Source organism: Myotis yumanensis, unplaced genomic scaffold, assembly GCF_028538775.1.
Source record: "Myotis yumanensis isolate MYYU_CA2020_CCGP unplaced genomic scaffold, mMyoYum1.0.hap1 SCAF_3, whole genome shotgun sequence".
Taxonomy (NCBI): Eukaryota; Metazoa; Chordata; class Mammalia; order Chiroptera; family Vespertilionidae; genus Myotis; species Myotis yumanensis.
This window is the reverse complement of record NW_027223754.1, coordinates 147,096,888-147,112,101: the sequence shown is the minus strand read 5'-3', so window position 1 is coordinate 147,112,101 and position 15,214 is coordinate 147,096,888. Positions and strand designations below refer to the sequence as shown.

At 43.3% G+C, this 15,214-nt stretch overlaps 1 protein-coding gene across 1 annotated transcript in view; it reads left to right on the top strand.

Annotated features, from left to right (window-relative positions):
• Positions 1–15,214, top strand: part of MYRFL (myelin regulatory factor like) — a 106,891-nt gene that overhangs the window by 39,132 nt on the left and 52,545 nt on the right. The window contains exons 3-7 of the mRNA XM_070409744.1: positions 914–981; positions 1,071–1,314; positions 2,330–2,421; positions 8,919–9,069; positions 13,025–13,220. Of these exons, the coding sequence (XP_070265845.1) occupies positions 914–981; positions 1,071–1,314; positions 2,330–2,421; positions 8,919–9,069; positions 13,025–13,220 (751 nt within the window). The remainder of the gene's footprint in view (positions 1–913; positions 982–1,070; positions 1,315–2,329; positions 2,422–8,918; positions 9,070–13,024; positions 13,221–15,214) is intronic.

Below are 15,214 nucleotides of genomic sequence, written 5' to 3'. Positions count from 1 at the left end.
TTTTAAAAAAATATTTTTATTGATTTCAGAGAGGAAGGGAGAGATAGAAACATCAATGATGAGAGAGAACCACTGATTGGCTGCCTCCTGCACACCCCACACTGGGGATCGAGCCCGCAACCCAAGCATATGCCCTGACTGGGAATCGAACCAGTGACCTCCTGATTCCTGGGTTAACCCTCAACCACTGAGCCACACCCGGCCGGGCGGGTCACAGACTTTCTGAGCCATTAGGGACTTGTAGGTTTTTTGGAACAGAAGTTTTCACACTTTGTTAGTAGTGGTACTCATTTTTTAAAATAAAATTTTACTTGCACCTCAATATATAAATGTTATGGTCCCTCTGCCCCCCCCCCCCCCGCCAAGGTATTAAAAAATTTCTTTTATAAAACCCTGAGCTACTTCCAAGAAGTTTGGGATCTCCCAAAGCTCATCTGGAAAACTCTTGCTTTAGTTGTCTTAGCCCAAATTGTATCTCTCTGGTGTACCTGCTTTGAAAATGTTCAAAAGCAATAGTGATGTTAATTTAAGTTTCCTGAGCACTTTCTAGGTTTGGGGCATTCTGGGTTTGCACACAGTATCTCATTTAATTCTCACAGTGAAGCCATGAGGAAGGTGTAATGAATATTCCCCATTTGTCGGTGAGGAAACCAGGGCCTGGAAAGGCTCGGTACTTGTTTATGGAGACACAGCGGAGAAGTGGAAGAGCTGGGACTCGAACCGAGGTCTGTCTGACTCAAAGCCCGTTCATTTAATACAGGACGCTGGGCGTGGTCCGGTGGGCTTTGGCCCCTGGAGCACCTGGAGCCGTCCCTGGAGGCGCTGTACACGGAGGGCCGCCTCCGCTTGTGACAAAAATATAATGATGGGATAGTTACTACAAAAAAGCAACGCATGTCTGGTTTATCCTCAGGCAACGCCAGCTCCCAGATACCCCACCCTACTCCGCATCGGACTCCTGCTCTCCTCCACAGGTCAAAGGTGAGTGCCCCGCTCCTCCCGCACAACGTGCACCTTCTTCAACTCTGGGTGGCGGGGAGGAGGCCCTTCTCACCTGTGTGTCCCCGCAGGGGCATGCTGCCCGACGGTGGGGACCCCAGCTGCTCTCCTCCACTCTGCTGCTGCACCCGGGACACTGCCTGCGCACCCCCCACAGAGCTCCTCCGACGTGAGCGACTCCGGCCTTGCCCACCACGACTTTCTCAACTGCTGCCCAGACACCGGTCACCCCGCCACCGCCCTGGACCAGTCTGTGTCCGCCCATCTGGGGATGGGTTGTTCTTACCATCAGCAGCCTCTGTGCCACAGCCCTGGGTAAGGAGCGAGATATTTAGTTATGAAAGACCTCAGAGCAGCCCGCCCCAGGCAGTGCCAGTAGAGAGTCAGTGAACAGTGGCGTCCTGTCCAGGAGATGGCAGTGTTGAGACACAGATTAGACATGGCCAGGCCCGGTGCTCTGGGCTTTACCATCTATTCATTTAAAACCCACTGAACCCAAGGTCCTTCTCATTCAATGAAAAGCTAAAGTGTCAGGAGTGCGTAGGGAGAGTCTGGGTGGTGGAGAACGCCCTGTTTGCTCGTGCAGCCTCAGGTAGAGTACTCGAGGGAATTTGTGCCTGAGCTGTCAGAAAAGTATCTCTCAATTGAACATTCACTAATATTCCTTTCTTCTTTTTTCCTTCCTCTCTCTGCTTTTTCCCCTTTCATTCCAACTGTTGGGCCTAGAAGATGGCAAAGAAGAGTAAAGGCCATAGAAAATTGTGGTAAAATTCCATGTGAAAAAAAATTTCAGGTGTAAAATATATACCTGTATTTTAAGTCGGTATCTTCTCTGTCTCAATGAGTCCTCTGTCTTTGTCAGTTTATTATTTTATTTTTCTAAAGATTTTAAATTGAATTTTAGAGAGAGAGTAAGGGAGAGGGAGAGAGAAACATCAATTGGTGCATGGCCCCGGGGACCGAGCCTGCAACCTGGCCATGTGTCCTGACCAGGAATTAAACTGGCAACCTTGTGGAGCATGGGAAGACACCCAACCAACTGAGCCACACCGGCCAGGGCTGTCAGTTTATTTTTCAAGTAGGTGAATCCAGGTCCATTGAGTTAGGGAAAATGAAGTTTGAGACCAGTAGGACTCATGGAATAGGGGCTTGCTTTGTCCACTCCATGCATAGACCTGGTTTTGCAGACTAGTAAGAGCCCAAGGAACATTAATTCATTAGAATTAGACTTAAGAAGGCAGAGAACAGAGAACTGGGACATTAAATTTTATTTACTGTGACATGGAGAGCAAAGAAGGAGCCTGACTTCATTTTGGTTTCTTGATTTTAGAGCCTCATTGCCACCAACAAAGAAGAGAAAGGGCACACAGACACTGGAGGACTCCGGGGACTGTCCAATGTGGGCCCATGACTCCAGACCAGGTGAGCCAACGGGGAGGGGCAAGGGCGAGGAGGAAGGAGGGGGGCGGGGTGTCACGGCCCAGCCCATTCAATCAGGGCTTTTTTTTTTTTTTTTTTTTTTTTTTTAACTAGCCTTGGAGCAGCCCTACAAAATTTTCTCTCTCTCATATAAGGACAGTGATTGGCCCTGGGAGTTTAATTCTTCCCTATTGTCATAATGGTTCTTGCAGTCTTAGGTGGGGTCATACAGGAGCTCCCAGGAAGAGATGCCATTCACTCTCTTTGCTGCAGATGGCACACCAGTCCTTTTAATTGCAGGACAGTGTGTCTCCGAGGACCCAGACCCCAGGCCTGGGGGAGCTGTGCAACTGGCAGCACCTTCAAGAGCCTGCGGTGTGCTCACTGCTCTGTCAGTGCCGGTTCCTCCACGGCAGTGCGCACCGGGGGAAGGGGCAGGGGACAGTCAGAGCTGACGCAGTCAGCCTAGGTGGGGTCCCAGATCCCATCTTCCTAACAAGCTCCCAGCGATGGATGCTGCTGCTCACGGCAGTTATTCTGAGAAGCATGGCTTTAGAGGATTTCTCCAGGGGAGCAGGAAGGTGGAGAGTTGAGTTTCCCTAGCATTTATTTCAAGTTAGCAGGTTCCCAGTAGCTCTTCAAAGTTTTGTAACATCATTTTAGAAGTCTTTTAGCACAATCATCTGATGCCCAAGTGGTCAGCCTACTTTGTTCTTTGTCTTCTATAACATGTGGCACATTGTGTTTTTCTTTGTCTCACATAACATGTGACACATTGTGTTTTGAGCTTAGAGACGTGATATAGTTGAGAAAAGTTGGGTATTTTTTTTAGTCTGGAGCCTTGAACTTCAGAATTTTCAGAGTAAATGCTATGGTACTTGCTAGGGAAACGGATAATACTTACAAATCAGTTCTATTAGCCACTGTAAATAGTCAAAGGTAGGCGGTGTGAAAGCGCCCACCGAGGTCACTGCTTCTGCCTTTCCCAGCTACACAAGAGCTGGTGCTTTCAGGGACCTCTGGCCTCAGCTCCAGCCTGGGCCCCGGGGTCCTTCAGCGGACGATGCCTTCACCCTTCAGCCGACTCCCACACATTGCCACCTCCTGGGAGTGCGGTGGCAGAGTTGTGCTGGACATGCGGCCCTTGTGTGTCCAAACCTCCTCCGGTCTTTCATTTTGCATAGATCCACTGTGGTCAGCAGTTGCTTGATTTTTCTTATTCCAACCGTAGAAATACAAAATGCAAAATAAGGGCCCCTTTCCAGACGATGTAGAGCTCTCCACCCACCTTCCTAATTTCGGCAGACATCCTTGCATCCAGCCTTCAGCTTCAATATGATTCTCAAACACAAAAGGCTGAGTGCATTCCCAGCCAGACGAGAGGACCATCTGTTCGCTCTCCCACAGAGGCACCAGCTCACTGAGAGTACCAGGCGCGTCACCCAGACCTTCCAAGGGTTTCCTCGTGTAACCAGATGCGTCTTTCCTCGCCCTGGTCATTTCAGAGTTAAGCTCCACCCTGTGATGAGTTTCTGCTGCCTGTCCCCGGAAAGGGCATTGATTTGTCACCATCTCCAGAGAACAGCCGTGGGAGCCTGTCTGACATGTCCCAGTAGATAGGAAACCTTGAGTCCCTTGTTGAACACCCATTCAAAGGTCATTGAAAAGCTGGTGAAGACAATTGGCTCTAGACAATGGTTCTAGAATAATAATGAGCAGATGGGGAATAAAAGGAAGGGGGGGGCAAACTCAAGTAATTCCAAGTGCCACGTTTCCATTACAGTTTATGTTTTCAGCAAATATTTTCTAGTGGAGAGCTCAGATGTGGTGTTGCTGAGGCCCAGGGTTTTCACCAAGGTGCTGGGGAATGGCATGTGGGTAGAGGAAGGGGGAGCTTATGCTAGGCTTATAGGTAGGGATTTGATGGGAGGTAATATTCTGGTGACCTTCTTCCCAGCAGTTCACTTGGGCCAAGTTTTCCAAGATCCCCATTTTTAGGGCTCACAGTGTAGAACTACTGGGTTGCTTTGAGTACATGTAACATCTTGCTCTGAGAGAAGGCAATGGAAGGCAGGCTCCTGTTAGCTGGCTCTGACCCCATGTGGTCTGGATCCCAAATATGAGAGGGTTCCTGGTCCCACCTGATTTGAACCCCAAATATTAAAGGGTCCGTGGCCTCATATGGTTTGCACATCAAATATAAAAGGGTTTGTCAGCTCCAGAGTTGTGACCTTTGGCCCTCACTGAGAGGTGCGGTGGCTGAATTCACACTATAGAGTCAGAAGACTGTCTCATCTCTCTAGCAACTGGGCACTTTCAAAGCCTCCCTTTTCTTGATTATCAACTAAGCGTCACAAGTTCTACTTCACCATTTTCCAAGATTATTAAAAAAAGAATGCATAAAAATATTTTGAAAGACATTCAAATCTAAGCTATGAGTTTTCTCCAAAAAGTTGGGACTTGGGCAGTTTTCTGCATTCACATTTCTGCTTCTCTCTTGTTACATTTTCTCGAGAAATCCTACGTGTAGCATGATGGGAAGAGAAAGGTCTGAATCCCGACTCTTCCACTCAAATGCTGTAACACTAAGCAAGTTATTTCAGGTCTGTGAACCTGTTTCCACATTTGTTGAGTGAGATTAAGAATTCTTTCTTGCCCTGGCTGGTTTGGCTCAGTGGATAGAGCGTTGGCCTGCGGACTGAGGGGTCCCAGGTTCGATTCCGGTCAAGGGCACATGCCCAGGTTGTGGGCTTGGTCCCCGGTGTGGGGTGTGCGGGAGGCAGCTGATCAGTGATTCTCTCTCATCATTGATGTTTCTATCTCTCTCCCTCTCCCGTCCTCTCTGAAATCAATAAAAATATATTTTTTTAAAAAAAGAATCCTTTCTTCATAACCACTTTCTAAATCTGTTTGGTTGCATCTACTAAAGCATATCTTATGACCCAGTGATTCCACGCCTAGAATATACCTAACAGAAATTTGTACATAGGCCCACTAAAAGACATGCACAGAAACAGTCATAGCAATATTACTCATAGTAGCCACAAACTGAAAAGAACGCAAATGACCATCAAGGGCAGGATAAATAGTGGTATAGTTGTACAATGGTGTACTATACAGCAATGAAAATGAACAAACAATTGCTACTTACAACAATAATAAGTGAATCGCATAAACATAATTTTGGGCAAAAGAAACCATCACATAAGAGTACCTATCATATCATTCCATTTCTGTAAACTTCTCTATGATGTTAGAGTTCAGAATAGTGATTATTCTTGGGCGGAAGAAAGCAGTGATGGGAAGAGGGCAGGGGGCGTGTCTTCTAGAGTGCTGGAATATTCTATTTCTTGATAATGGTAGTTAGCTGGTATAATTCATTCCATAAAAAAGTATCAAATTGTGTATTAATGATCATAATCCATTGTGTATATTATACTTCAATAAAGAAAGTTTATTAAAAAGCGGTCCTTACCTTGAAAATGAGTTAATGTTGATGAGGAACTGTGTCAGGTGTCTGGGACAGTGCCCATGGGAGCAGAAAACACATAGGAATAGTAGATGTTATTAGTAATATTAGTAAGTTCTTGAATAGGCTCAAGCTTGTGCCAGAATTTTGGTGTGAGCCTGTGGTCCCAGATTCCCATCCCCGGGATTCACCAGCTGGTAGCCAGCTTCCAGAGGAGCCAGGCTTTGTCAGTCCTTTTCGAGTGGCTGCTCCGATACCCTTGCTGCCAGGATGAGAAAGGAATGGGAAGTTCCATTATCCTTGAGGACAATGCCTTCTTCCTACTGCACACCCTCCCTACCAGCACCTGGAGGAGTGGAGCTGGCCTTGGGCTCCTTCCCCTGGCACCTTGCCCTTGCCACCGTGCTTGAGTGGGAAAGGGCCTGAAACAGCTGGTATTCTCACATCAGATAGTGTGACCATGGAGGCCAAGAAATGCAGTATTTACCAAGGCTTCTTGGGAATAAGTCACCTGAGCTAAACAAGTATGTGTGATGATGACACCACTGTCTAAACTCTTACTGGTGATAGACACTATCACTTATAGACATTACTCATTGAAGCCCTTCAATAATCCTGGGAGGTGTCATAAGGTTACTCCCATTTTGCAGATGAAGAAACTGAGGCCCAGAGTCCTTAAACCATTCCCTGAGATCAGATAGCTATTGAGCGTAGTGTTGTGATTGAAACTCTTTCCAAACTTGAGGTTCTTGAACTTCACTTACCTTCTCTTCATTGGAGGAGAGAGGAAGGAGAGCTGGAAGAACCAGTTTCTCCCTTTCTCTGAATTTGGTATTAACAGGAGACTATTAGAAAGGTTTGTTGTTGTTGTAGTTTTGAAAATATTTAAGGCCAGATGACTTTTGGAGGAGTGAGGACACACAGAGCTCCTTGCATTGCTGACCTGCTCATTCACAGCTGGGAAAACATTTCTCAGGGTTTTGAGAAATCATTCCCAAATCCATATTTACAAAAAACCAAACAAGTAGGTGTGTTGCTTAGGTGACATGTAATAGTGATACCCCAAGAAAAGCACATTTTCTGTGGCATTTGGGATCAAAAACAGCCTGAAGCACCTCATTTATTTATTTTAAGAAGTCCTCAATCTATATATGTAAAAGGCTAAGCAACCAGCCCACTGGTTGACTGGCCAACCGGCTGGTAGCTATGATGTGCACTGACCACCACGGGCAGACACTCAACCCAGGAGCTGGCGAGCTACAGCAACTTTGCAGAGTGCCCTCTCGCACTCTGGGACCTCAGGGGATGTTGGACTGCTGGTTTCAGCCCAATCCTCACAGGCCAGGCCAAGGGCCCCACCTGCCGGAGGGACCCTTCTCACTCCACAGATGCCCTTCGAGCCCTGGCCATCTGGCCCAGTCCCACCTTGCCGGCCACCTTCTAATTAATTTCCTTTCAATGTGCACGAATCTGGGCACCAGGCCTTTAGTGAAAGTATAAAGAAAGAAAGTTGGGTGAGTCAAAGGAAACCCGGTCACATCCCCCTGCATTTTCCCAAGCTGTGGGCTAAGTGCGCTCTGTAGGAGCTAATGTCATATTTCTGCATCGCTCTTACAGCCTGCACCCGATCTCATGAACAACCACTGTTTCCCTTTCACTCCTGATGCCAGGCATGAGTAATGGTGGAGGAGTTCAAAGAAAAGGGGAACAGCAAACGTACCCATCGACTTTACATTAAAATTATCTGTGGTTGAATCGTACAGTTCGGAGGCACACTCAGATTAAGACAACGTGCAAGTTATGCAAAAATAGGAGCTTGCACGTGCGAAATTGCTGTCACTCTCTCCTGGTATCAGCTTCTGAAAGTGCTGTCACTATATTTTCTCTGCTGTGTAACGTTGCAAGTTGAGCAGGACACCTGTTTTCATTTCTGTTTCACAGTTGAGGGAAGTAGGACACTATGTGAAAAAATAACTCATCTAAGTTCAAAAGCTAGTTGGACCACAGAATCTTGGTGACACCAGAGACCTGTAACGAATTAGAATATACTGTTTGCAATGAACAAAAACAAATAAACAAAAGACAAAAACCAAAACCTCAAATTGCCTTAAGCAACAAACAAACAACAAGCAACTAGGGGACTTACTGACTTCTGTAACCCAAGAGTTTAAGATTGGATCCCAGAACTCAAATCACCCCATCAGACTGGGTGCCCTTCATTCTCAATGTGCCTTCTACTGTGCTGGCTTCTTCCCAGAGAGGCTTGTCCCTCATGTCCCCAGATGGTGCCAGCAGCTCTTGGAGATGTATCTCCCAGGTTCAAACCTCATGCAAAAATCGCAGCATCTTTGAACCTGCATTCTAGTGGTGCTGAAATCCACTCTGCTTGGGTTGGATTAGGCCAGGTGTCTATCTGATGCAATTATTGACACTCTAGTGCAGTGATGGTGAACCTATGACACGTGTGTCAGAGGTGACACGCGAACTCATTTTTTTGGTTGATTTTTCTTTGTTAAATGGCATTTAAATATATAAAATAAATATCAAAAATATAAGTCTTTGTTTTACTATGGTTGCAAATATCAAAAAATTTCTATATGTGACACGGCACCAGAGTTAAGTTAGGGATTTTCCAAAATGCTGACACGCTGAGCTCAAAAGGTTCGCCATCACTGCTCTAGTGAATGCTGTACTTGGATTGGCCAAGCCTGGCTGGTTTCTCCCACCCTCCTCAGGCTGAGAGTGGACTTCACTGGGACCACACAGAATGGAACTGAGGAGATGGCTGTGCAGGATGAGGGCAATGGTTCCAACAAGTACTCACCCTGGCACCTTAGAGACCACTGACCTCAAGCTGCTCTTTCTATAGATGAGGAAACAAGGCTAGCCGCATGCCTCCTGCCTCCCAACCCTGTTGCTTCCCACAGTCACTCTGCCTTCTAATGGCCTATTCATTAGCTCCATGCAGCTGTCTGTGAGCCTAGCAAAAGCAGCCTTGTGGGAAGGATCTAACACACCTATTTCTTTGCAGTGACGAGTAGGAGTTACAGCAGAGAAATGCAAGACCACGACAGCGAGGGACAGAACATGATGCCTGCTGACCAGTGCTCCCCTGCTCTGAAGTGGCAGCCGTACCAAAGTGTTCCTTGGCATAGTTTATTAAATGCTCATTACGAAAAACTGTAAGTGGCCTTAGGAATCCCTTGTGGTGGGCTGGAGGGTGAGGGGAGAAAGGCAGTGCTAACTCTTAAGACTAAACCCAAGGATCTGTGATTTGATGCCACCCTGGCCAAATGGGATGGGCCAGTGAGAAGGTATGTCTTACTCCCTATGTTTTGTATTCTCACTAATGAGTAACTGGGACATGGGTTTCTGGCCTTCATGAATCCAGACTCATAAATCTAACTCCTTATAATTTGCCCACTGAACAATGCAGAAGGAGGGAATCTTCTCAGATCACATGCCCAGTTTTTTGTTGTTGTTGTTTTGGTGTGTGTGTGTGTTTTTTTTATTGATTTCAGAGAGGAAGGGAAAGGGAGAGAGAGATAGAAACATCAATGATGAGAGAGAATCATTGATTGGCTGCCTCCTGTACACCCCACACTGGGGATTGAGCCTGCAACCCAGGCATGTACCCATGACCGGAATTGAACCTGGGACCCTTCAGTTCGAAGGCCACCGCTCTATCCACTGAGCCAAACCAGCTAGGGCCACATGCCCAGTTTAAACTAAAATCTGGAAAATAACCCTGACTGGTTTGGCTCAGTGGATAGAGCGTCAGCCTGCGGACTCAAGGGTCCCAGGTTCGATTCCGGTCAAAGGCATGTACCTCGGTTGCGGGCACATCCCCAGTAGGGGGTGTGCAGGAGGCAGCTGATCGATGTTTCTCTCTCATCAATGTTTCTAGCTCTCTATCCCTCTCCCTTCCTCTCTGTAAAAAAATCAATAAAATATATTAAAAAAAATAAAATCTGGAAAATGGAAATTCCCCAACTTACCAACATGTAATCCTGCAGTGATTTTAAAAATTTAGAGAATACATTTTGGGGCCACAATACATTTTTAGTCAGTGACACCTTCCTCCCCCAGCTTCCATGCTACCAATCAGTATTGTCAAGTTCACTTTTAACATACGCTGCAGTAATCATAGTCATTAATGGCTTTGTATTCAGAGATGGAAATCAAAGCATACAAAATATCCTTACACTGGGAAAGTTACTCCTTATTCTTATGACATTATGGTTTCAAGAAACAAACATGAACTTATACATTATTGGTCTTAAACATTCTTTAAGACTTTTCTATATTCCCTAAGATATAATTTACCCACCTACATCTTCTAGAATTTTTGTTGATTATAAATGAATGCTTTCTCAGAACACTAGAAAATGTTAGTGGCTATAAAATAAAATTTTCAAGAAATAAAAAATAATATGAAATAAGAAACGTCAGCCTGCAAACTTGAGGGCCTTCGTGGTATTTTCCAAATTCAAGTATAACTTCTTTAAGAGCAAAAATTATCATTAGGACTTTAATGTAAGATGAACTAGAAGGAAGAAATATTTTCCTTAAAACAAAATCTAAGGAGTTAAGTAGAGGTAGAAGAGGGCATAGAGGAGATAAATGGTGATGGAAAAATAAAATAAATTATTTTTTAAAAATCGAAGGAGTTGAACAGATTTGGGAGTTGATGTGTTTAATTGGAGGCAGAAAGAAGCAAGTTGCTAATTGTATCACTGAAATGTCACAGCTTTGTGTCTTTGCCATTGTGTGCACTTAGAAAAAGGAAGGAAGAGTCCATAGGTCTTGGTTTTGAGTCTCAGTCTTCATTTGATTATCTTTTGGGGGAGTGTCCCATATTCTATCTTAAATATGAGGACCCAGGTATGAAACTCACCCACATGCACAGTATTTTAATTGACAACTTTTAATTCTTCCTAATCTCTCTGAATCTGAGTTAATAAAGTTTTCCAGGTGACTGTTATCTCTCTTTTTACTTGAATAGATAATATTTTAAAGTTTATTTGAACAGCCAATCTATTCTCGACTGATCTAGAAAAAAAGGGGAACACTGGCGGAATCAACTCAAAGGTGAAAAGGAAGATTTATTTTGAAGCCACAATTCGCTTTTCTTAAGCAAAAAGAAAGGCAATACTCATCTGGCCCCCTTGGTTTCACTACTCAGATCATTGGGAAAGAAAATCATTTGTGAATTCTTAGGTTATTATGACTAATTTGTTACAAAAATATTGTTTCCTTAAATTACCTAATTAACGTTAGGGGGTTGAAAATTTATCTGATCTCTTTTTTTCCTGGATGATATTTAAAACCTGTGTTAAAAAGAGCATTTAAAAAGCCAGTTAAGATGACTTTATAATTAACTTTTGATATCAAAAACAGAATTGTTATGCTTAAATAAATAGATTTCTTAACCAGAGATTGGTGTTTAAGATTCAGAATCATTTTCAGCAGTATAATTGTTGTTTGGTTCAGTTTCTGTTATAGCTATCCTTAAATTTCAGGCTCATATCTGAGCTGTCAGCCTTACCTGCTCCCTTCAGAGTTTTTGACAGTGAAACATGGAAGATCACAACAAGATATTTCCTTTTTTCTTAACCAAGACAGTTCTTATTACCCTCTGTCGGAAAATCTATACAGTTCAACCCACGTAGCCTTTAGATGAGCAAATCAGCAGATTAGTTCTAGAAACCTGAGTCAATATAAAGTTCCCAGATGGCATAAGACATGTGATCTTTATCAAATTCTTCATTCAATGGATTTTCTTGCCTGCACTGTGATTATGGAGCCTTTGACTGATCAGCTCCTTGAGGGTAATCAATGACCTGGTGGCTTGATTCATTGAGAAGGTGCTTTACCTGCAAAGAACTAACACTATTTACCCAAGAGGCCCATTAATATTTTTTGTCTCTGGAATTAGAGGACAAATTAGAAACTCTAGGTTGTTCATTAAAATGGTGGCCTTACAAGTGGAGATCCCAGGATGCAAAATTCCACAGTAGCAGAGAGCGAGCGCAGCAGGAAGGACTGCCTCTTCACCCAGGGTCACAGGAAGGAGCTTCCTTCCGAGGAAAAGCCCACATTCAGAATCCTCGATGAATTAGAAGTCCTGTTCCGCAGCTACAACTTCCGTAAAAAACTCACAAAGGAGTTTTCGACCTTTATATTCTCTTCTCTACTTGATAATGTTTCACATTTAACACATTTTATTGCGGGGGGCAGGGGGGGAGGCTAGGTTGGAGATGGAAGAGACCAATGGGGGGAAAAAGGGACATCTGTAATACTTTCAACAATAAGGATAAATAAAAAGGAAAAGTATTTAAATATGTAAAGATGTTGAATTAATTAAGCATTTAATGAAACATGTGACATTCTATTGAAAATGATTTGATAAAACCAGGAAAGAATACTAAATCTATTCTTTTAGCCACTCCACCACCATTGATGCCTTTCTGCAGAAATAACCAGCACAGTAGGTTTCCGGTGCAGTTACCAGATTGGGTGGATAAAAAGGGAATGAGCACACTCCAGAGAAAACAAGTTTTCAATCGTAGGATGACTGGCTCTGGCTGATCTGGTGGAAAGCTGTCCCTGGTATTTCTGACCTGCCTGCTTTACTCATAGGATCACCAGCGGGCGGAATATTCATTCATCTGGGTGATTATTTGAGAATGGTGTGGCTGATAAAATTTAGAGACTTCTTTTTTTAAAGGAGGAAAAAAGATAAATTCTATCCCAGATATTTCACAAGTCTGAGTAATGCGGTGACTTCCCAACGTCTAGCCTATGCCTTCCTATCGGACGGTGGAGTGAAATTAGAAGTCTGGAAAGCACAAAGGGAAAAGGCAGGCTGCGGAAATGATGCCTCCACTTGGCAAGAGTTGTGCTTCTTCCTTGTGAGAAGATAAAAAGCTGTGAGAGAGCCAGCTGTGTTTTGAAATATCATTTTCATTTTCTCAGTTAAAAATTCACAAAATTGATTGATTACCTGGTAAATATAGCCAAAGGAACTTCCTGCAACATATTTTCTTGAAATGTTTACACAAATAATGTGGTTAATGAAAGAAAGTGTGTAGAAAATATTTGTAAAACTGGTTTCTTGTATTCCTCTTTTCATAGACCCAATATAGGCTATCGGGTTGTCACAGACAAAGGATTTAACTTTTCACCAGTAGATGAAGCTTTTGTTTGCCAAAAGAAGAACCATTTTCAGATAACCATCCACATCCAAGTTTGGGGAAGTCCAAAATTTGTCAAAACCCAAACGGGTCTAAAGCCAATAGAAATGTTTTACTTGAAAGCTTTTGGGGTTAAGGTAAGTCTATAGTTCCTTCCATTTAATTCAGCGAACATTTATTAAGTGTCCCAGGTGTCTGTTGCTGCATAACAAACTACCTCAAATCTCAGCAACTTAAAATACGGAAAATCACTTATGTGGGTCACAAATCTAAAACTTGGTTAGGGGTTTGCTCTGATAGCTCACCTCTGTTCGGGAGTCATTAGCTAGGGCAGCTCAACCGGGCCTGGATCCAATTTGCAAGATGGCTCACTTACATGTCTGTAAGTTTGTGCTGGCCATCAGCCAGGAGCTCAAAGGGGCAGTGGCTGGGAGGCCATGGCTCTCGTCTCTATGCGACCTCTCTGCAGGATGGCTTGTGCTTCCTCACAGCATGGTGGGGGGGTTCTAAGAATAAATATTCCAGGACATAGGAAGCGGAAGCTGCCAATTTAACCCTGGACTCAGAAACTGCAGCTTTGCACTTTTCAGTGTATAAATCTTGCACTTCTTCTACTAAATGTATTCTTTTTAAAAAATGTTTTTATTGATTTGTAGAGAGAGAGGAAGGGAGAGGCATAGAGAGATAGAAACATCGATGAGAGAGAAACATCATCGATCGGATATATCCTGCACGCCCCCTGCTGGGGATCTAGCCTGCAACCAGGGGCATGTGGCCTGACTGGGAATTGAACAGTGGCCTGTTGGTTTCTGGGTCCATGCTAAACTGCTGAGCCACATTGGCTGGGCACTAAATGTATTCTTTTTTTTTTTTAAAATATATTTTATTGATTTTTTACAGGGAGGAAGGGAGAGAGATAGAGAATTAGAAACATCGATGAGAGAGGAACATCGATCAGCTGCCTCCTGCACACTTCCCACTGGGGATGTGCCCGCAACCCAGGTACATGCCCTTGGCCGGAATCGAACATGGAACCTTTCAGTCCGCAGGCCGACGCTCTATCCACTGAGCCAAACCGGTTCTGGCATGTATTCTTAATTATTTTGTATTTTTTTTATGCTGGTTCATTTTTATATGGAGTAGATTCAAAGTTTTCATTAAATTCTCAGAGGTCCCTGACTTAAAACAAGGAACCACTAAGCCAGTCAACCTTTTCTTTTCCAGTTACAGACCCAGTATGTTACACAATTCATCCAAGATAACACATGATAGAGCTGGGTTTAGGATGCAGGCAGAATGACTTCTGATTGGTCATTGTATCTATTAAATTATTACCTCAGATCCAGTGCCTCAATGGGAGGAGTAGCTATTGTCCACAGATTTTATTCTGATCATTAACCTGGACTTAGCCTCCCAAACTGGAGCTAGACTGCTCTTCCTTCAAACGGAGCTCTTAACCAAACCAAACCAAAGAGAACAAAATAAAAGCAAACAACAACAAAAACCACACTTTTCTGATTTTGGAAGTAATAAATTTATTGTGAAAATTTTGAAACACAAAAAAATATGAAGAAGAGAAAAAATTCATTCATATTTGGACTCACTATTTGGTAGCTTAATTTTTCCATTATTAAAATTAATTTCATATTGTTAATGTATTGTAAAAATAACACTATAAGATATTAAAGACTTTATCACCTATTGTTTACAGAGATGATATCGATTTCTATTGTATAGATGTACCATAGGAATTCTTATGTCATTGTAAGTTTTATTTCGAACTTTTTGTTCTTGTTCATAAAATTGCAGTAAACATCTGCATATACCCATCTTTGCATGAGAATGAATTCCAGCAGAGGAATTTACACATCAGAAATATGAACATTATTAAAACTCTTGATGTAGGTTGCCCAATGACTTTTCAGAAAGACTGTTACTGTGCAAATACCCACAAGCCATAGATGACAGGACAGATCTCAACACATCGTTGCAAATATTCACTAATAATAACAAGAGTTTGTAGCAAGTAACAAATAAATGTCATTTCCAATATTTTATTTATTTTTATCATTTAAAATATTGATTCTAGAGCAATGGTTCTCAACCTTCCTAATGCCGCGACCCTTTAATA